This window comes from Dermochelys coriacea, chromosome 17 (genome assembly GCF_009764565.3).
Source record: "Dermochelys coriacea isolate rDerCor1 chromosome 17, rDerCor1.pri.v4, whole genome shotgun sequence".
NCBI lineage: Eukaryota > Metazoa > Chordata > Testudines > Dermochelyidae > Dermochelys > Dermochelys coriacea.
In genome coordinates this window covers 16,991,623-17,013,182 of record NC_050084.1, presented here as the reverse complement: position 1 = coordinate 17,013,182, position 21,560 = coordinate 16,991,623, and the positions used below count along the sequence as shown (strand labels likewise).

General features: G+C 45.3%; 1 protein-coding gene across 2 annotated transcripts in view; it reads left to right on the top strand.

Moving 5' to 3' along the window:
- The window catches only part of SPNS2 (sphingolipid transporter 2), a 174,786-nt gene that overhangs the window by 76,621 nt on the left and 76,605 nt on the right, over window positions 1-21,560 (top strand). For both annotated transcript variants that reach the window (XR_006276179.1, XM_038376274.2), the window contains exon 3: window positions 13,214-13,350. Coding sequence is in view for 1 of the 2 variants with exons in the window: in XM_038376274.2 (XP_038232202.1) it covers window positions 13,214-13,350 (137 nt within the window). In the remaining variant the exon portion in view is untranslated. The remainder of the gene's footprint in view (window positions 1-13,213; window positions 13,351-21,560) is intronic.

Genomic DNA, 21,560 nt, shown 5'->3' with positions numbered 1-21,560 from the left:
TTCCAATGATATTGGCACAGTGTGATTCTGGGAAGGAGAGATGCTGCTTTGTGTAGCTCTGGTCTGTGCCACTGAGCAGCTGGGATGGTTTAATGGCACTTATGGTCGTCCGTTTGGAAGAGTTAGCACAGTGGTGATGGCTAGGGATTCACTCTGGCTGACATAGGGGCTTATAACTTAAACCAGCTAGAGTCCCAGCAGTTCTCAAACTGTGGGTCAGGAGCCCAAAGTGGGTCACAACCCCCTTTTAATTGGGTCGCTGGGGCTGGTATTTAGATGGTCTGGGGCCAAAGCCCGAGCCCTGGGGCTGTAGCCAAAGCCCGAGCCCTGCTGTCTGGAGCCCAAGCCCGAGCCACGCCGCCTGGGGCCAAAGCCCAAAGGCTTCAGCCCTGGGGAGTGGGGCTCAGGTTACTGTCCCCCACTTGGGGATGAAGCCCTTGTATTTGGGCTCCACCCCCTACCCCCATCCCAGGGGCTTGGGCCCACCCCGTGCAGGGCGGTGAGGCTCCGGTGGGCTCAGGCTTCAATCCCCCTTCCTGGGGTCATATAGTAATTTTTGTCGTCAGAAGGGGGTCATGGTACAATGAAGTTTGAGAATCCCTGAGCTAGACATTTTAATGGGGGGACTTGACCTTCAGGGAAGACAGGCTCTGTTACTGCCTTGTTTGGGGTTTCCTCTGGGACAGCTTTAATACTGCCAGAGGGCTCCATAGGAGGATGCACTGATCTAGCAGAGCTCTTGAAGCACAGACATGCTTAACTTTAAGCAATGAAATCATCCCAGTTCCGTACTTAACCACTTAAGCATATGCTTAAATTGTTTTCTGGGCCCAGGAATCACTAGGTGTCCTGGCCATGCTTTGTCCCCAGCCAGTGCAATTCACATTTTGGGCAGTTTTGGCCTCTGTGACTCAGCAGGGAGGGGGGAGTGTTGACCTGGGAATGTGGCAGGGGAGTTTCACTCCCTGCGGATGGGATACCTGAGAGCCTGTAACCTGACTCAGGAGGGGAGGGGGAGGTATCACCTCTGCCCTGGGAATGTGGACAAAAGGCTGCAGGAGAGAGCCTGCTTGGGCGGGGGAGGGGGGGTTGGTTTCAGTTTGGTGCTGGGTGGTGGAACGCAGGGAACCCCAGGGCTGGGGTCTAAGCTCCCTGCTCCCCCAGAAGGATTTGACTGAGGGGTCATGGTTGTACCCCCAAGTTCTGTTTTAGACTATGTTCCTATTGTCCAATAAACCTTCCGTTTTACTGGCTGGCTGAGAGTCACAGTGAATCACAGGAAGAGGGGTGACACTCTCCCCACACTCCGTGACAGCCTCTAATTGCCCTGCACCTCCCACAGATGGGAAGTTACCACAACTTGCCATTGCCAAAACCCTGACCCCATGCTCCAGTTGGACTTTCTACCCGCAGCGCTCTAGCAATCCAAGTTAACAGTCCCCTTCCTTCCCCTACCCTGGCTGTAGGGAAATGTTGCTGTTAAATAAAATCAGCGATTTTGACCCTCACCAAATTAAATACAGATAGCAAAAATCTTTGGGTATATTAACTAAAAGCCCAACTGAGCCATGCTGTGTCTAAGGTCTGTGGGCACCTTCAGTTAATATCAGACCAGATCCTGTCAGTGACCTACAGTCTCTTAGGCTGGTGCAGCTGGGCTAATGGGGGGATCCTGACGCCAGAGTGGTATGTGTCTCAGCAGCTTCTTTCCCTGCCTGCTGCATATATTCCTTCTCAGTGGAGGTAGAGGTCTTGCAAACAAATCTGTGCTACTCACATTCACTGGTCTAGCTGGTGCCATGAAGCCGCCTGGAGGCCATTGTCTGAGTCACAGAGAAGCCTCCAGGAGGGGGGATGATTTTACATACACAAAACAGACCCCGACCCCTATGGAAATCTGGGAGTTGGCCCAGAGGGTCACGATTTGGCCTGTATTTGGATCCCAATTCTCCTCAGGTAGGAATACTTTTGATTGAAGTCATTTGAAATTTGCCTGCATATGGAGTACAAGGTCAGATCTTAAGAGCTAGTAGCTTTGACTGTACCCTGCTTGGCCTAGAGGGCTTTAGAGATCTAAACAAACCCTCATTTGACAGACAATATTTCCTGTATAAAGCCTGGGACAGATTCTCCTGAAACCATCAGGACTGACTTGTTCCAGAGTCCTGGTCAGGAGCACAGAAGGCATTTCTATTGGCTCCTTCTCCTTTAGACCCTGAAGTCAATTTTCTTTCTGTTCCTTTTCTTCCGTACATGCTGGGTTTTTTCCACCCTGCTGCTGTAACACGCCCATGATGATACTGCTGAGTGGGCAGAGGTGCATAGCACATGGACATCTGTTTCTGCCATAGGAAACCAGGCTTGAGGGATAATCTTCTACCAAATGATAGTGCAGGCTTCCGGGTGGCAGTGGCTGGTTTTAAAATACGCATTGCTAAGAAGAGACTTGCAGCTGGTGTGACCAAAATTTGCAGCATGGGGCTTCACAGCTGAGTGACATCCTCTGCACCCTGTAAGGCCAGCATGAGCTGTTGTACGTTACCATTCCTTCTGAAGTCTGACTCCTGACACTTGCAATGCAGCCCTGAGCCAAGATTGTTCAAAAGTGACTAGTGATTTTGGAGCCTCAGTGTTTGGGTGTCCAACTTGAGACACCTAATAGGGGCCTGATTATATCTAAGAGTGCAGGCACTGAAGCCCTTTTAAGGCATCTCAATTTCGGCCCCCAAAATCACTAGCTATTTCAGATTATTTTGGCCTTGTTTCATTGAGGCTGCAGTGAACGCAACAGCCATGTGCGCGCTGTGTCATATATACAGTGGGAAAATATTTCTGCTAGAGAGAGAGAGAGAGGGATAAAATAATCAATTTTCGTGACTGTTTAGTGTTTCTTTCCAGACATCTCTCTCTAACCCAAAGCCTGGGAATGAAAATTCCATGCTCCTGCTCATCCCACCGCATGGTACTCATGAAACACTGCCTTCTGCTCTCTCTGGGTTATATGTGGAATTAGCACTCTCATCAGGATGGGGACATATATTGTATGACCTGAATTCCTGTTAGAAAGATAGGTTTCAGAGTAGCAGCCGTGTTAGTCTGTATTCGCAAAAAAGAAAAGGAGTACTTGTGGCACCTTAGAGACTAACAAATTTATTTGAGCATAAGCTTTCGTAAGCTACAGCTCACTTCATCAGATGCAACATGTTAGAAAGATAGACAGATCGAGCACAAAGGAAGGGAGAGAACTGGTATATTTTTCAAATGAGGCCTTCTTTAACTTTCTCGGTCAACAACTGTTTCCAGAACAGCAATCAATCTCATTTAAGTGTATAGCAGTCGTGCTAAAGCAAAATGAATCCTGTATAAATGTCCCTGAGAATGTTTCAGTGCTGCAAGGTTATCGACCAGACTCTGTACTTGTGGGACTTCTGTTCTCATTCAGCATTGACCAAAATGGATGCAAATCCATTCTAATTGGTTGGTTCAGTTAACAAGATTATCCCTAACAAGATTGCGCAATGGCAAACAAACCCACGAGACACGTTCTGTGTGTGTTGAGGCTGTGTTTGTGAAGGGATGACTTGCTATCTTATTCCACTGTGTTAATCTGCAAAGTTCTCAAATCATCAGACCAAGTTAAATCAAATGGAGAGAGAGAAATCCCAAGGGAAGGAAACTTCTATTGCCTGACAAGGGAGCTTATTACTTTCCAGTAGCAAAAGAGGGTTCTGTGTGTTTGTTTTGAGCTTTTGGAATTACAACTTTATCAACCACAAAACAGCCTCCAGAAATCTTACTCTTCTGCATACATTTCAGTAGACATGCATGTAAACCTTTTGCTAGTTCAGCTGATTGAATCTACTATGCTGATGAAATGTTGTCTTCCTAAACCTAATCAGTACAAAGGTTTTATGTTAAAGAAACACTGCAAACTTTAATTTTGTGCTTTTGTTGTGTTTTAGAAACTTTAATAAAACATATTGGTGGTAGAAATGTTTTCACTGTTTAAAAATCTCAGTTGATTCTAAATAAAAAATTGTCCGATCCAAATCTCATTGAATTCAGCATGTGATCTTGGACTTCTAGTGCTTCCTTTTGTTTAGGGAGGAGTTAGGCAAAATAGAGATGGCTCACTGACTACAGGTGAATGAATGGGTTCTGGTAACTTCAGAACCATACTGAAACTTTGTTTAGATCTTCTTGATGTTTGGAAATATTTCAAAAAATTGCAGTTTATATCCTCTTAGTCCACCATTTTGCTGCCCCTGCTCTTCTAGGATCTGACTGGGACCTAAACCAAAATGTTAAATTCTGTTTAGTTCTCTCCCAAACACACACACCGTTTCTGGCAGAAGGAGATTTATCCCAATGGGGCAGACATTTTAAATCCTCCTCGCCCATCAGGGAAAACTTGTCACGCGGCTCTTCTGGGGCACAAAAATCCCAGCTCAGTGTAGGGTGACCAGACAGCAAATGTGAAAAATTGGGATGGGGGTGGAGGGTAATAGGAGACTATATAAGAAAAACACCCAAAAATCGGGACTGTCCCTATAAAATTGGGACCTCTGGTCACCCTAGCTCAGTGGCTAGTTTAGAAATTCACTGATGCAAGTGCGGGAAACAAATGCTGTAAACAGCAGCCATGTTTTTAGCCTTTACTTCACCGAGCAGCACAGGAGTGATGCTGAGGGGGGTAGCACCACCAGAAAACACACACTCCTCCTCCTTCTCCCTTTCTTTCTCCCTCTGGTAATCTTCTGTTGCCTGCAGGCATAATCCCTGCCTGTCTCAACCCACCAGTAACAGTGACAAGCAAAGCCACCTTTTGACAGCTAGTTGGCTGTAACCAGCTCTTACTAATCCAATGTCATGACCTCTCCTTATCCTCCATCTTGCTTCTATAAAAGGCTCTTCAGAAAATCTAAATGTTGTCAGGGTAGTGCTTTATAGGCTTTTGCTACTGTGTATGTTGTTTTGTGCACAATCTCTTATCTCTGAGCCTTCTGGCTGGTAGTGGATGATATATTATTTGAGTTGATCCTTTAAGCCTTGATTTTATTGATGGGTAATTTTTTTTGAGCAATCATGACCTGCTACAAAAAATGGTAAACTGTAAACTATGGGGGCTGGAAGGAATCTTCCCCCCCTTGTATAGCATTGCACAATTGGCTTGGGGGTGTTGCCTACCTTTGAAGTATCTGATACCGGCTAATGCAGGTTCTTGGAGTTGAACTGTTGGTCTGCTCCAATTTCGAGTAAATCTTACGTTCCTGTAAGAGGTGGTGCTAGCTTGTAGCTCATCCTTTTACCCACTTGACTTTGGATACCTTTTGCCTAGCACAGTTTCTCCCAGTGCACTGGTATGTTAATATGCTATTGCATTGATTCTCTAGCTATTTTTATCTGCTCTTCTGTTTCCAAGAGGAGTGGATTTCCCAGCAATTCCCACTGAAGCAATTATTCATGCTAGCTAAGGTACACAGAGTCCACTTTCAGGATATCCTTTGCTGGGAGCCTGGAAACTATTTTCTGGAAGAACCCAGTTTCTGAAGTGATCAAGAGGGATGGAGCTGTTAGTATTTGATCTTTCCCTGTAGACAGTATTGTTAGAAGCTCAGTGAGTCATGAACTTGTTGGAAAAGCTGTGCGTTCAGGACCCTGATTGTGACAACCATTGGACCCAGTGACAGTGAGCAGTTTGAGAGGGGTCTGTACAGAAGCCTGTTTCTCAGCGTAACTACATGTCAACTGTGTGTGTGTGCGGCCACTCTGACTGTACTTCCTAACAATGTTTTGTAGCAGTGTATTGTGGGAAAATCTGTTCAGCTATCCCATAGTCCCTTAGCAGTGTATACAGTGTCTGGAGGACAAGCACACACAGCAGCATGGGGAAACTTATTCTGGAATGTCCTACCTTGCACAGAGCTAAGAAGACAACTATGGTAAATGTAATTGCTGTGAGTGGGAAGTATCTCACTTTTAATGGCTCCCACTGTCCATGTGTTCTTATTTAGTAGGCTTTGAATTCAGAGTACACAAGGATGAAACGCTGATTAGATTCCCGAGCTGATTTTGTCCTCTGCTCCATTCTGGAGATGCTGAGATCAATTCAGTGCATTTTTCCTGAGGTGTTGTCTCAATATTGTTAATATACAGCATGCATCCTCAGCATATGACTGAATCGGCCTCCAACCTCTACAGATCTCTGACCTGTGAAATCTGTGTGCCTCAGTCTCATTGTCTCAAATCGGCCCATCTCATGGCTTTTTATTTTTTTTTCTTTGGCATGATCCAGCCACTGGCTGCGAAGCCAGGAAAATAGTCAAACATAGTGGTCATGGGGAGTTACATGACAATATTACCGTAATCAAATCATTTGTGGTCATGATGGAGTGGAGGCTGAACTCTGATGTAGGAGGCTGTATCGTTGCTTTTGATTGTATTAATGCATTGGCATCTCACACGTGAGTGCTGTTCTCCCTTCATTCATTGGGATGGTGCTGAGAAGGATGCATGAAATGATTAAGGATGATAGGCTGCTTCAGCTTGCCAAGCGATCAGAACTCCCCCCCCCCCCCCCCCCCGGCGTTCATGTCAAGAAAGCCACGTTCGACCCCTCATGTATCAAGGGCAGCAGTATGCAGCACCACAGGATGAGCACACTCCTTGTGGAGTGGGCCAGTCCTGCATTTGGTGCTATAATAAAAGTTCTTCTCAGTAGTTGTGGTCGTAGGGTTAAAAACTTAGACTTTGCCCTGGGGTTCTGGCAGAAGAATTAGCCTTGCTCATTCACCTTCCCCGTCTAGGTGCAGTTCAATGGGTAGGGCATTGTACTGGGGTTCAGGAGATCTGGATTCTCTTTCTGGCTATGCCACTGACCTGTTGGGTGACTTTGGGCAAGTCCCTTCCCCTCTCTCTGGATCTTAATTTCCTCATCTTGTAAATGGGGTTCATGATATTCAGCTTCCTTTGAAAAGTGCTTTGCAATTAAAAGTGCTATGTATGTGCTAAGTGATATTATTATACCAATAAAGCAAGCATCAATAATGCAGTATTCAACAAAAGTGCCCTCAAGACAGTGGGGCTGTCTGTGTAGATGCTAAGAACTTTATTTGCCATTGCAGGTGCAGAGAAAGATTGTGCTTGTTTATATCTGAATATTATCAGAGCCCAGAAAGGTGCTCTGGGTGTTTCAGGTGTTCCCATTATTTAGAAATATGTTGTTCTTGGGAAAATATTAACAACCTCACAACGCATCTGTCTTCTCTGTTTCTGTTTAGATTGCATGTCCCTTGAGGCAGAGGCTGTCTGGCTTTGCCTTCCAGAGAGCCATGTGTACTATCAGCACTCAGTTAATAGTAAATACACAGCTCCATGCTGATTCAGTGTTCTAATATAGTGGCCACTTTTTATAGGAAGCATCCCTGCTTGGAGAAAGAAAGCTATTTTTAGTTGAAACGGAGCTTTTTTAAATGATCCCTGATGGAAAAACAACCCTTGTAAGGGTTAAATCACAGCCTGGCTGGAGTTTTTATTTCTGGCAGATGCAGTGGGAGCCAAGCAGCTTTTCAGTAACTGGGCAAATGCAGCTTATGCCTGGTTCCTTTGGTAGAACCCCATCTTCCCTTCCGTCATACAGAGCACTTGCTATTGTGGCCCCCACAAGCTTGGAAGGATTGGTCCATCCCAAGGCGGGGAGCAAGTGTGGCAAAGCAGGCAGTGCTGTCGGAATAGAGTGAGGATGTGGAAAGCTGATGATTGTTCTTCTCACCAGCAGGTTCTTTTAGGGCCATCATTACAGGGTGCAAAAACAGGGGTCAAATCTTTATTGGGGGGGTGGGGGAAAACAATGGGTCTAGTTCCAGGAGGATTTCATGGCTATAAGACACTAAATTTTGCACTTCCACTCTTTTCTCTCCCTCCCCCCCCTTTGTCTCAAGTATCTAGGATTTTTCTTTTCTACTGAGCAAACGGGCAGCTGGTTATTTCCTGAGGGAGGAACGTCTGAGTTGAATGGCAGCTTGCTGGCCAAAATGACTGAATGAGCACTCGGGGGCAGCGGTGCATGAAGTAGGCAAGGGAGCCCAGAGAGGATGCTTTGCCTGTTTATTTTTCAAAGATATAATTTTTATAATTCCGACCACATACGGAAAGATTACTGGGAGTGCCAGCCCACCTGTCTTGGGGTGGGTCAGGCATTCAGAGGCAGAAATAGATACTGAGCCATCCTGTTTAGACAATTTGACACTTCCTGTGTTTTCACCACAGTAGGCATTTTAGTTTAGTTGTGATGTAGAAGGAGGGATAAAGACAAATGCGTTCCCCTTTCAAAAACGCTTGTGCTTAAAAGAGCCTTCCTCTGGGAGGCATTTATTAAATGTATTTTTAATCATCCGCTGCTCAGAGGCTTGCTTTGCTTCTACTGGTGTGCACGTCAACTCCATCCCGGAGCTGGGCATTGGCTGCTTTGCTTGGCCCTGTTTTAGGTCCTTCGCTGAGAGTAATCCACCTCTCAGCCTACATAATGGCTGTCAACCCACATTACCTGTACGCCTCTCCTCTTTGGGTTTGCGCTGACATTCCCACTGTACCTTCTGAGCAGCTCACCCTGAACCTCAGTGGGTGCCTGGCACAGTGCCATCTCACTTCCTCTCTTTTCAGCAGTTGATTCTATTCTGAAAGGGCAGGAAGTGCAAATGGAAAGAGGAGCTGCTTATTGGGAGGAGGATAATGAAATGACATTTGACTCGTGGGGTTCTCTGTCACTGTCCTCTCTCTAATGTAGACAATCAGTGGCTGCAGTGTGGTGGTCTGAGTGTTGTGTAAGCTGTTGTGTAAGGGGAGGGGAGCTGGAGGGGGAAATAGAAATGAGGAGGGGCTAGCATGAGAGCTGAGCTCTTTATTTTGTGTTACAGACCAGTGATCTTCCTTTACCTGCAAATTACCGTCTTGTTCCCCCTCTGCCTAGTGAATAACCTTGCGGTAGCTCTGGGTGGGGGCTAAAATCCTTCCTGCCATGAGGTTTACTTAGCACTGAGACCTGGGGCAGGATCCAGAGTGAAACACACATCTGGAACAGTAACTCATGTTTCCTTCTGCCCAGTGAGGTGCCCTGGATTCATTCTCCTCTGCTTTCCTGTCCTAGTTTGTAAGTTGTGTAGAGTCACTTTTTGTTGTTTTTGCACCTGTTTGTCCTGCTCAGGAACCTCATCTGTCATATACAGGAGCAATCGCAAAAATTGATTTGTGGGACACACATCTAACAGGCAGATCCGCTTGACAGATCACATAGCCATCATCTTCTGCATTTGCTTAAGAGTCAATCAGTGCTTTGATGCATATTTCGGTCATAAATAATCTGATGCAAATTAAATTTATTATTGTGACAGCTTTATTCAGCTATCTATTATTTATTAGGTTCTGTTGTCCCTTTGTTTACTCCTTTGTGGAGCTGTGAATTCAGCTTTTTACCTGTAAGAGAGCTCTCAGCTTGATTCGGAAGAGAATTTGCCAACATCATGTTCCCCCAGGGACCGATGAGTAGCAAGGAAAATGATATTTATTGGTGCGGAACTGGGAGATATTGGGTGAGTTGGGAAGAGGATATTTGAACGCACATAGGATTTCGTCTTCTGCTTGTACACAGATGCTGGAAGTAGATGTTAGGGGTGTGATCCAGAGTTCATTACAGCCAATAGAAAAAAGTTGCCCAAGGTATCCAGCAAGCCAGTGACAGAGCTGGGAATACAATTCAGGTCTCGTGAGTCCCAGTCTTCTGTGGGCTTTGGATCAGCCCTAAATGCCCCAGAGGTGGATTGATGAGGCTGTTCAGTGCCTGAATCAAGTGAGATGCAGGGCTGAGGGTTTCTTTGGACGCTTGCTTTAGTTTTTTCTATTTTGTTGTCTGAATAAAAATGGCAGACTCTCTGAATCTGGGATGAATGAAATACAGTGTGATTCCAAGGGAAAGGGTCACTCAGCCTGGAACTGCAATCAGCGCACTGCTACGTTCTAGAGTAGCAGCCGTGTTAGTCTGTATCCACAAAAAGAAAAGGAGGACTTGTGGCACCTTAGAGACTAACACATTAATTTGAGCATAAGCTTTAATGAGCTACAGCTCACCAGCTCCCCCTGTATTTTCCATTGCATGCATCCAATGAAGTGAGCAGTAGCTCTGTGTATATCAAATCTCGTCACTGTATTTTCCACTGCATGCATCCGATGAAGTGAGCTGTAGCTCATGAAAGCTTATGCTCAAATAAATTTGTTAGTCTCTAAGGTGCCACAAGTACTCCTTTTCTTTTTGCTATGTTCTGACACTTTTTGGATCTGTCATCTTCTTCTGTTTCATTGTAAACAGATTTTCTCTCTGTAGAGATCCAACTTCATTGTGGGCTAAAGCTTGCAAAGTGCTGACCACTGTCACCTACATCCAGCAAACACTTAGTGACTATACAAGTGCTTAAATCTCAAGTGCTTTGCTGGATTGAGGTTAGCACCTTGCAGAGTCAAACTCTCTAAGCCGAGTTCAGTACAGGGCAAATCCTTCACTGAATGCACAGCTTGAGTAGCTGTACTGTGTATTGAGGGGCTCGGGGAGGGTAGGGGGCTAAGGAATCCCCTCTCCCCCTCCAGGTTATGGAGCATCAGCCAAGGTGCTCCCCAACTCCTATAGCAATACAGTGGGGCAGTGTCCAGCAAAGTAGTGAATCCAACTGGTTCCTCCTCAGGTCACTCCCACCCCTTCTCAATGAGGACACAGGGGGAGTCCTGCAGAGTGGTGTAAGTGGTGCATATGGAGAACACTGTGTAGAATCCCTAAATCTGGTGTATAGTGAAATTGCACGAGTTAAACTGTGTTCAGGGACCTCTGTGGTTCCTACACATGAAAGTTTTCAGAGTAGCAGCCATGTTAGTCTGTATCCGTAAAAAGAAAAGGAGGACTTGTGACACCTTGGAGACTAACAAATTTATTAGAGCATAAGCTTTCGTGAGTTACACATGAAAGTGTGTTTCCATGTACTGTAGCAATGTAGTAGCACCGCCTGATAATCCTAGTAGCTATAAGCCTTATCCTGCTCTCCTTTTATGGAGCTGGCATGGCCTAGTGGACAGAGCAGTGGACTCGGGAGACCTGAGTTCTATTCCCGGCTGTGGCCTGCTGGATGATGTTGGGCAAACCATGACCCTGCTCATGCTTCAGTTTCCTCATCTGTAAAATGGGGATAATGATACTGACTTCCCTTTGTAAAGCACTTTGAGATCTACTGGTGGAAAGAGCTTATTCCAGCAAAAATAGAACATTCCATTGGGAGTTCTGCTTGTGCAGGGACTGCCAAACTAGGCTTCATGTATCCAGTGTGAGATTTTGTATATAGTCCATATAGCAGAGTAGTGGCTTGTCACTACAAGTGAAACAGGAACATGGGTATAATCTTGCACTTACTTCTATTTCTTTTTTATCTAGTTTTTCTATCTTTGAATTACTCCATTTTATTTACATACACGATGCATGTTTGCATTGTGATGTTGCTTACTACAGGAAATAAAAAAAGTTGAGAAAATATACATTGTATGGATTGCAAAATATGGACATCGACTGACATACATGTATTGTTTTATTTGAAGGTTTTGGAATTTTAGTATGTAAAAAGGTACACGTATATCTTCTAAAACAGCTTTCCACAGTGCAGCATTATACACATTTTTTAGGATATCTCCTATTACCATGAAAATCCCTTAATTACTTTGTTTATACACACATTTCATCAGAAGGAGTACTTGTACTTTGCTCCACATTCTCCTCTTAGCATTTTAAAAATAGAACGCTACAAATAAAAAATGCCAGAAACCCACCTTGCCTGCCAGGAGCCACCCAATAATTAATATGATTTATAACCCTTAATACATATTTCCAGTCTCTCTAATTTGCCACCAGAACACGCACAGTTTCTGTCAGCTCAAGGAATACATGGGCCTTGCTCTGGATGTCAATAAACTAGGGTCTTTTAACAGTGTTTCTGAACAACTCGTCTGTGGACCGGCACCGGTGCATGAGGTCTCCCTGATATAGTTTAGGAAGGCAGCAAGGCGGTCCCTGGTATCCAAAAGGTTGAGAAACACTGTGTTAGAAGAATTGTGCTGGTGTGCCTACATTGATGTAAAAATCACTGTAGTTGCATCAGTGCAAATCCTGAATATAGACACATGCTGGTTTAAACCTTGCTTGTATAGATTTTAACATAAGTCTCTTTACTAGCCAAATTGACACAAGCAGTGTGTAAACTAGTTTAAGTGCACCTACATTAGGTGTATGTAGTGGTGTCCCTAGATCTAACATGGACAAGACCCAAGTACTATTTTGGAGCAGGGTGGAGGAATGACTTCCCAAGCTGAGAAGTCCTGGCAGAGAATACTCTGCCAGCTGCCTTCTACCTTATTTGAGTGGTACCTCAGCTGACTGTAACTGAGTCGGACTGGCATGTGGAGAAAGGCAATCTTTCAGATAATGAGGTCCCATACCATTTAGGGCCTTATAGGTCAAAACTATCCCCTGTAGTGGAATAGTTACTCCCTGGTGTATATAATGCTGGATCAGGCAAAAGTTTAAAGAAAAGTGACTTGAGGTCCTGGTGGGTGAACTGGAGGGTGGAGCCCTCTGTTGAGCCACACACAGCAGGTGCAGCTAGGGGAATGGTAGTGAAAACGCAGGTGCAGCTAGGCAAATGGTAGTGAAAATGTCTCTCACACTGCCTCAGCGCTGCATTAAAAGGCTGCTTCTAAGATGAGTCTCCATGGGGTGTTTCACCCAGGGTCTCTGCTGAGAGAGCCAACAAGGGGGACAGCATCTATACACTATATCTGAATGCTCTCAAACCTTTATGCCCGCTTCTTGTTGAGGTTTGAGCAGAGGCTCTTGATTTATCCCGTCCTTGTTTCGCCCATCCCTCAATTGTAAGTTTGCAGCAGACTCTGAGGGGTGTTAGTGTTGTAAAAGTTCACTGGTCTGAATTTTCTCTGGTAATGAGAAATATGTTTGCTTATGGACACTATGCTTTCTGAAAGCCTATTGGGTGCCTAATTTGGTAAGTGGGGCTGCAGAACATCTAATTAAGCGGAACTACTTTCCAGAGGGCTTGGCTTGAAGAAAATTAGTTTTCATATTTTTGCCTGATGTTTATTAAATGTCCCCCTGCTTTTCTCCCCTCTGCAGTTTTCATCTGTAGTTTCATGGTGGCAGCACCTATATTTGGTTACCTTGGTGACCGCTTCAACAGGAAGATCATTCTCAGCTGTGGGATCTTCTTCTGGTCAGCTATCACCTTTTCAAGCTCCTTCATCACTGAGCAGGTAAGATCTGCATGGGGTCTGGGAATATAAGCAAAGGCATTCTGCATAGTGTACTGAATGTAATGGGATCCTGTTCCAAACTCCCCACCACAGTGTATATGGACGTGAGATGCCCCGTTGATGGATTTGTGGCATATCACATAGGGTATTGTGTAATAAAGTATATAATGTTTGTGGTCACATGTCTCTTTGAAAGTGAAGTGTGTTCTTCCCTGGTCACGTGAATCATCTGAACATCCCAAGGGAAGCAGATATAGACACATGTTCAAATTGTTGTGTAGGCTTTATTTTAAGGGAGAGTTTACAGAACCAAAAAAACCTATCCATAATCAAATATTGGTTCTTTTGCCCCCCTCTTTGCGCAAACCATGGTAAGTTATCATTAACTCTGGTTGAACAGATTATATGGAATGGCAAAATGCTGGGCAGATGGAGTTTAGAGACAGATTTTGAATAACCACCCTGGCTAAGTTTCCCTGAAAGGCAGTGAAGGTAAATAATAGGACTTAGATTAGTGTAGCGTCAGCTCCTTTCTCTATTAAATTATCTCTCTGTGAATTGATGATGGGATCCTCAGGCTCACCTAATTTTGGAAAGTCAAAGATAGCTTTTGATACATTTCACAATGCTCCCAGTTTCAGCCTACAGTAAATGAGGCTATGTCAGTCTGTTTGTTTTCTTGCCTGTCAAGGATACTGCAAAACAACAAAGGCTTGGGAGTGCTTGAGAAAAGAACCCTCTCATTTAAATTATACCACAGAGGAAGCTTAATTGTTGCAGGTGGCAGCATTCCTGGAGAGATAAATCACAGCTAGGGGAGCCGCAGATGGATTTCCCGAGGGATCAGCTATTCATCCTCTTGGTTCAGCTGCATTCCAGAGGTTGCAGTGCTGTGGTCACACCCCGAGGATGATGGGCATACTGTGCTGTTTCTAATACAGAGGTTGCCACCACCATCTGTGGAAGTGGTGGAAGTCACACCTGTGATTTGCTCACCTTGACATCCACTTGGATAGGATGGCATTTTTAAGCCCCCATAAATCATAAGGCCAAGCATAGAAGTCTTTAGGGTAACGTCTACACTGCAAAGAAACATCCCTCCATGGAGCCACATCTCAGAGCCCAGGTGGCTCGGTCTGCAGGGTTAAAAATAACAGTGTAAGTGTCCTGCTCGGGCTGGAGGCTGGGCTCCCAAGACCTTCTCCCTCCTCCCCCCCATCAGAACCTGGGCTCTAGTTTGAGCAGGAACATCTATGCTGCGATTTTGAGCCCAGCAGCCCAAGCCCCCGCTGACCTGAGTCAATTGACCCGGGCTCTGAGACTCGGTGCCGCAGGTTTTTCATTGCAGTGTAGATATACTCTTCTACGCCAGCAAGTTGCTCTGGTTTAAAATTGGTTATGCAGCACTCTTAGTGGAGAGAGAACGCCTCCCATTTGGAATGATGTCAAGTTTCTTTTGGTTTTCTTTGGAAACATGCTGTGAAAGCAACTGTGGTTATAGCAAAAGTAGTTTTTGAGGACATGGCAACAGAGTTAAGACATTAAACCCTTCATGAAGACCCAACAGGTGAAAGGCTTTCCTGTAGCTCAGTGTGGATGTGGGATTATTGTTAGTCTAAGAAAAAGTGAGTGCTGCCGTAAAACAAGGATACAACTCTAAACATCAAGTAACAGGAGCATACGTTCTGTGTACAGACTCATTCCTTCTGGATTGCAGTCACCACTAGATGTGGGTCGAAACCAAAACCCGGATCCAAACAACCCCAAATTCTGAAAAAGTTCTGGGTCATTTCTGATTCCCTGCCCAAGCTCCACTGTGATCTTCAGCTTTACCATAAACCTTTCTTGCAAGCCATGAGATCCACCTCAAGCGTAGACTCTTCAGCCAGTGGGGGGACATTCTTTAACCAGTATATCAGAGGGCTGCAGCAACAGGACAGAGATCCTGGGTCATACTGAAAACAGTCCTGCTGCCACTTCTCTCTCCTGGCAGGAATCTGAAATCTAACAGATGAGTCACACCAGCTTGCACAAGGTGACTCTTTGAAATAGCAATGACAAGAGGTCAGAGGAGAGTAAGTGTAGTTTTTATTTATATAGTAGCTTCCCAGCTTATGATCTTTGACTTCTAACGTTAGCTTAAGGAGAAAACACTGGTGGTTCTTAAAGAAGGGAGAGAAGTGATAGTGGGAGGGGATGGTGGTTTAAAATATGATCCTTTCATTGGTTTAAATAAAAGCAGCAGCGAATCTACTGTTAGCAGAGGAGGTTGCCCACGTTCATGTTGACATGAAAACACCCGTCGAGAAGCAGCAAGTTGGCACAGCCTGAGCCCATAGAAATACAGCATAGAAAACTCCTTTATGTGTTGACAGCAGAAATACTGAAGTAGGCAAGAAACAATAGCCATTCAGTGAAAATAGCAAATTGCCGTTCTCTGTTCAGAAAGTGTTGACTGCATGGTGCATGCAACCACAATGTCATGAATAACACTACTAAGCACCTATCCCTGTTGTTACATGGTATTTACCATATTAACTGTAAATACAAGGGGCCTGCCTTTCAGAGGTGCTGAGCTTACAGCTCCCATGAAAAATGAGGCCACTGGATTGTTAAAGGGCTTTTATGGTGTCTGTCTCATAAATATTCATTGCTGACTGAAAATTGGACATAAAGGAAGCAGTTAGCAAGCTCCTTATATATGGATAAATGTTCAGGCCAGTCTCCGGTCTGCCTCCACTTGTGCATGCCCAGAATCAGGGAGTCAAACTGTTGGTTATTTTGATTTGATTCAGGTTCAGTGTGTTCAGGTTTAGTTCTGATTTTTTTTTTCCTTCAAATGGCTCGGTTACCAGTTTCAACCAGTTCAGATCAAATTTCAATCTCAGCAGAAGTAAACTCAAGAAGGAGAGCTGAAACTTAAAATTGAAACTATTTTGCTTTTTGGCCATTTATTTATGAACTTTAACTTTACATGAGTTTTCCTAGTGCTTTTGTGCTGTCAAATAAACATAATTATTTTTTTCTATGAACAGTTTGTTTGAGAAAACTAAAATAACATTTTCTAATGTTTACTCTGTGAGAGGATAAATCTGAGTTTGGTGCGTGGGTCGGGCCTCAAGTGTGGGAACTGGAGGGAGGAGCTGCTCCTGGGGTTGGGGGTGGGTGGGAGGAGGGAATCTAAGGGGGAGAAGGGCTGGGGAGCTGGGTTGGAAGAGTTATTGTTAACTTCTGGGGCCAGGAAGCGTTCCGCTGCTTCTGTCCTCCGGAGGGCGTCTCAGAGATGGTCCATCTATCTCTGGGGCATCCTGCTGCCTCATGTGATGTGCAGGCAGCTTCTAAGCTTCCTCGCTCCCTCCCTACTCTTGTGGCTGGCCTTGTTTTCTTCTCCTTCTCATCTCATTATGCCGGAGCAGGCCTCTCTGGTAGCCACCATGTACCTATTTGTTATTTTGTTGTCTTGTTGAAAATAAGATCACAGTAGCGTTCTAAAATATTGCGCTTAAAAATGCTGGACCTTTATTTGAAGCGGTAACCCAACTTTTTTCCCCCCCAGTTCAGTTCCAGTTGAGGTTCAGCAAGTAGGACAAAAGTATAGTTCAGGTTCGATACTGGTTTAAACCGATTCAGTTTTGGTTCAACTCGCTGGCCGGAATTAAACATGTCTGTACCTGTGCCTGCACTTTGCATGTGCAAACACCCAATAAAAATTCAAGTCCTTTGTGCATGACCTTTAAGGAGTCCTGTCCTTGTGCATGTGCAAGTCATAGCAGTTTCACCTGCAAACCATTTTTGGCATTTTGGTGAGTGTTTGAGGAAAACCCCTTCAGGGTATTGGTTCAGGCTCAGTAATAAAACGACAACATGCAGACTTAAAAACCTGAGTGAGCTGTCATGGGGCTCAACAGCAAACATTTCATTCAGGTGCTTACTGAGCACAAGAGGCCCCACAGAGCTCCTCTACCAAAATATGGCTCCAGTTGTTATATTTCTATTCCACATGAAGAGGTAAATATTTCTCCAGCCCCCTTGCCCGACACTGTGATCACTGATTGATTAATGACTATGGCAAAAGTCAAGTCTTCTTTTTGGATAGTGTTTTGATTAATCATATGTCTGATTGCTCTATATATCTGGGGCTGATCCTCCCTGGGCTGCCTTGCCTTATGGTGTTTCACAAGGAGGTGTTCATAAACCTGTGATTGCTCCATTGTTCTCTTTCTAAATAACTTCACCTTGAAGCCACTTAGTTATCAGGAGTAATCAGAATGTGCTGGATCTTCTGAGTGTTTGGATGTGGCTACTGGGATCGCACGACTGTCTCTGTTAGTCAGACTAATAGCTCTCATGGTTGCTTCATCTGTCCAGAGTTCTGTCTCTGGGGAAGCCTTGAAGAGTTGTATTTTTCCCCCTCTCGTGTTGGCCTCCCACACCTCCCTTCACACCAAGGTCCAGTAATCAGCTCTCTGGTGGGCAGACAGCTATGATTTCTTAAAATGAGGAGGTGCATAGGCGTGGAAAGCTTGCAAAGTGCTTTCAGTATCTCACAGTACTGTGATATTTCCCATACACTTGAGTAAAGCTCACCTCTCCTTAATGGTGGCTGTACTTCAGAGATGGGCAAAATGATCCCTCTGTGTGTGTGTGTGTGTGAGTGTGTGTGTGTCTGTAGTTAAGCATTTGGGGCTCCTTCAGGATGAAAGGGGATTATGTATAAACGAGGCTCAACCCAGATAAGGTTGTGACAAAGCCGGTTGAATGAGGGAACAAGTTAGAACACCTGGAGGAGCAAACTTCAGCTCTATTGATTTGAGGGTTTTTTGCCTGCCTTTTATTACTTAGGTTAGCATCCAAGAAGGATTTGCTGGATCACATCTACTTCTGGAGGCTCAGGTAGAACCGGGGCCACAAATTGTTTTTATAATCTGTGCCTGGCCCTGAGGCTGTGGACTGCTCTTCCGATATGAGGCCCAAACAGTTTTTGACTTGGCAGAAAATTAATGGGCTATTTTCAGAGGTGATGTCAGTTTGGAGCTGGTGTAAATTGCACATCAGTAAGTCTGTGTGAATTAAATGCTGAGGGAAAAAGAGGCTGGAGCAGGAAGATCAACCAACAGAGGGCTGTGAGATAAAGCAAGGTGTCTTGTATCTTCCAGCCTCCAGCACTCTCCTGTTGGTTGCTTCAGTGCTTAAATGCTCTTATGGTATAGTAGGGCAGATGCTATAAAAATATCTAAGACATAATCAACCCAGCTTCTTCTCCCTCTGCAGATAAGTTATACTGACTTACTTTGTTGTGTGCAAAAAGAAAAGGAGTACTTGTGGCACCTTAGAGACTAACAAATTTATTAGAGCATAAGCTTTCGTGAGTTACAGCTCACTTCATCGGATGCATTTGCGATGAAGTGAGCTGTAGCTCACGAAAGCTTATGCTCTAATAAATTTGTTAGTCTCTAAGGTGCCACAAGTACTCGTTTTCTTTTTGCGAATACAGACTAACTCGGCTGCTACTCTGAAATTTGTTGTGTGCGTCCACTCTGAATTTGGCCCTGAAAAAAGGGAAGAAACAACCCCCCGTGGAACAAAATGTCAGCCAAAGCAAAAATCTGTCTGAGAGTTCAGTGCTTCATAAAATCATGTCTTTGAAACATGCATGGATTACTTCAGGTCCTTTTAGTTCAAGGAGAGATAAAAGAGACACAGAAAATTACTCAGTGTAAAAAAAAAAAAATAAAACTGAGGTTCCTTGGAAGCAAAGAAAAATCTCAAGCCCTCTACAGCATTCTGGCGTCTGTTGCCTCATAAAACGTATACCTAATAATGTGTGTTAGGTGCTATTGAGTAAAATAAATCCTGAGATTTAAAAGCAGAAACAAGCAAAATTAAAAGCACTAAGCCATCTTTTTGTATGTCTAAAGGGGACTGGATGTTTTCACTGAAGTCTCATTGAATTGATGGAATGGTTGTGTATCATTGTATACAAGCTGAAGTCTGTTTCAGAGGGCAGGCAAAATAGATTCCCAATGCAGTTTTGTATCTGGAGTCTGGGAACTGTGGCTGTGCTGTACCTGGTCCCCTGACTAACATTAGGTCCTTGTCAGTTTGCACAGCTCTTAAATGGATCTGTGCTAAAAGTAATTCAGGTGCTGATGGACAAGGGCTGTAAGTTGGCTCAGCATATTTTGGTAGCCACAGCTTGGTGTTAGAGCAGGGGTGGGCAAACTTTCTGGCCCAAGGGCCACAACTGGATTTGGAAATTGTATGGCGGGCCATGAATGCTCACGAAATTGGGGGCTGGGGTGCAGGCTCTGGGGTGGAGCTGGGGATGAGGGGTTGGAGGTGTAGAAGGGTGCTCCGGGCTGGGACTGAGGGGTTCAGAGGGTGGGAGGGGGCAGACGGACAGGCTCTGGGTAGCGCTTACCTCAAGCAGCTCCCAGAAACAGTGACATGTCCCCCCTACAGCTCCTACGCGGAGGTGTGGCCAGGTGGCTCTGCGCACTGCTTTGTCCGCAGGTGCTGCCCCTGCAGCTCCCATTGGCTATGCATAGGAACTGGAGGGGGGACATGCTGCTGCTTCCAGGAGCCATGCAGAGTGGGGCAACATCTAGACCCCGCTCGCTGGCTGGAGCGCCGGAAAGGGGCAAGCTCCAGATCCCGCTTCCTGGTGGGAGTTTGAGGGCTGGATTAAAACGTTTGGAGGGCCAGATGTGGCCCCCGGGCCATAGTTTGCCCACCCATGTGTTACAGCCTTGCAGGGATGAGCCTATGGTATGAAATGTCTGTTTAGTCTTAACTGCTCAGAGGAAAAGTAAAATCTCCTACTCACCTTACCCACCCTATAGAAAGAGATACATGTGTCAAGAGTCCTGTCCAAATGCTTTCTGATGGGAAGAGATGGTTTCTTTCCTCCAGAGGGGAACTTTCTGGTAGCTGTCATGGATATGTTCATTCATCTACAATTAATACCCCAAACTCTCTCAAATTAAACCCTGGCCTGTTGAGCTGGAGCTCGGCCAGATAGCTCTCTCTCCACTTTCCTGGCTGCCTCTTGACGATTTGGTTCCCGCTAGGACTAGACCCTGATGTGCCAAAATCGGAGCCTGTCTTGCATATTTTTACAGGAAGTGTGAGAATTCCTTAAGGAACCGGAGACTGCCATTTTCTTCAGTTCCTCTCTCCCACTGCTACACCTTCTATCCTCTTAATTTTTTAAAAGGTGGGGGAAGACGGGGAAAGAGGCTCACATTTACTTCTGTTGCTTCCAGGCACATAGGTTTGGCTGGGTCGGCTCCTCTAGGACTGGCTCTGGCCAGAATATCACAAGCTAAGTGAAAAGGAGTACTTGTGGCACCTTAGAGACTAACCAATTTATTTGAGCATAAGCTTTCATGAGCTACAGCTCACTTCATCGGATGCATTTCCGATGAAGTGAGCTGTAGCTCACGAAAGCTTATGCTCAAATAAATTGGTTAGTCTCTAAGGTGCCACAAGTACTCCTTTTCTTTTTGCAAATACAGACTAACACGGTTGCTAACTCTGAAACAAGCTAAGTGGTGCTTGACAGGTTTGCACAAATAAGGGTGGCTGAGTTTTGAGTAACTAGCATGATTATACGTCCCGTTTTGAGTGGGACTGTCCCTTCTTTAAGCCCTGTCCCAGGCATCCTGACTTTCCCCCCCAAAACGAGGCATTTGTCCCATTTGCTTTTGTTGACTTTATCAGTTGACTTTGTCCTCTTTCCTCAAAAAAGTGGGGGGGCGGGGCGGGAGAGGGGCAAGCGAGCAATGACAGCCTCATGTGGGAGGGAGAGGACCACGCAGGGCTGGAGCAAGCAATGACAGCCTTGTGCAGTGACAGCTTCGCGCAAGGCTCAGGGAGGGCTTGGGCGAGCAGTGACCACAGCCCGCGGCGGGGAAAGGGCTCGAGCCAGACCTGCGCAGAGTCATGGTCACCCTGTCTTTGGGCCCTTACCCCACTGAACGTCTCAACTTTTGCTAGGTGAGGGAAAGACGCAAGAGTTACCACAGGGATGAAGTGGTTCGAGTTGACTGAAGCAGGAGGGCTCTGCCGATCTCTGAGTCATACAGGGTGTCTGTCACCCATCCTGTCCTCTTTTTCTACCCCTTACTGGCCCCAGGGCCCTTCCTCAGTGGTTACAGTAGATGGAAAGGGGAAGGGGGAGCTCTCTCAGCACCAATCGAGGAGAAGCG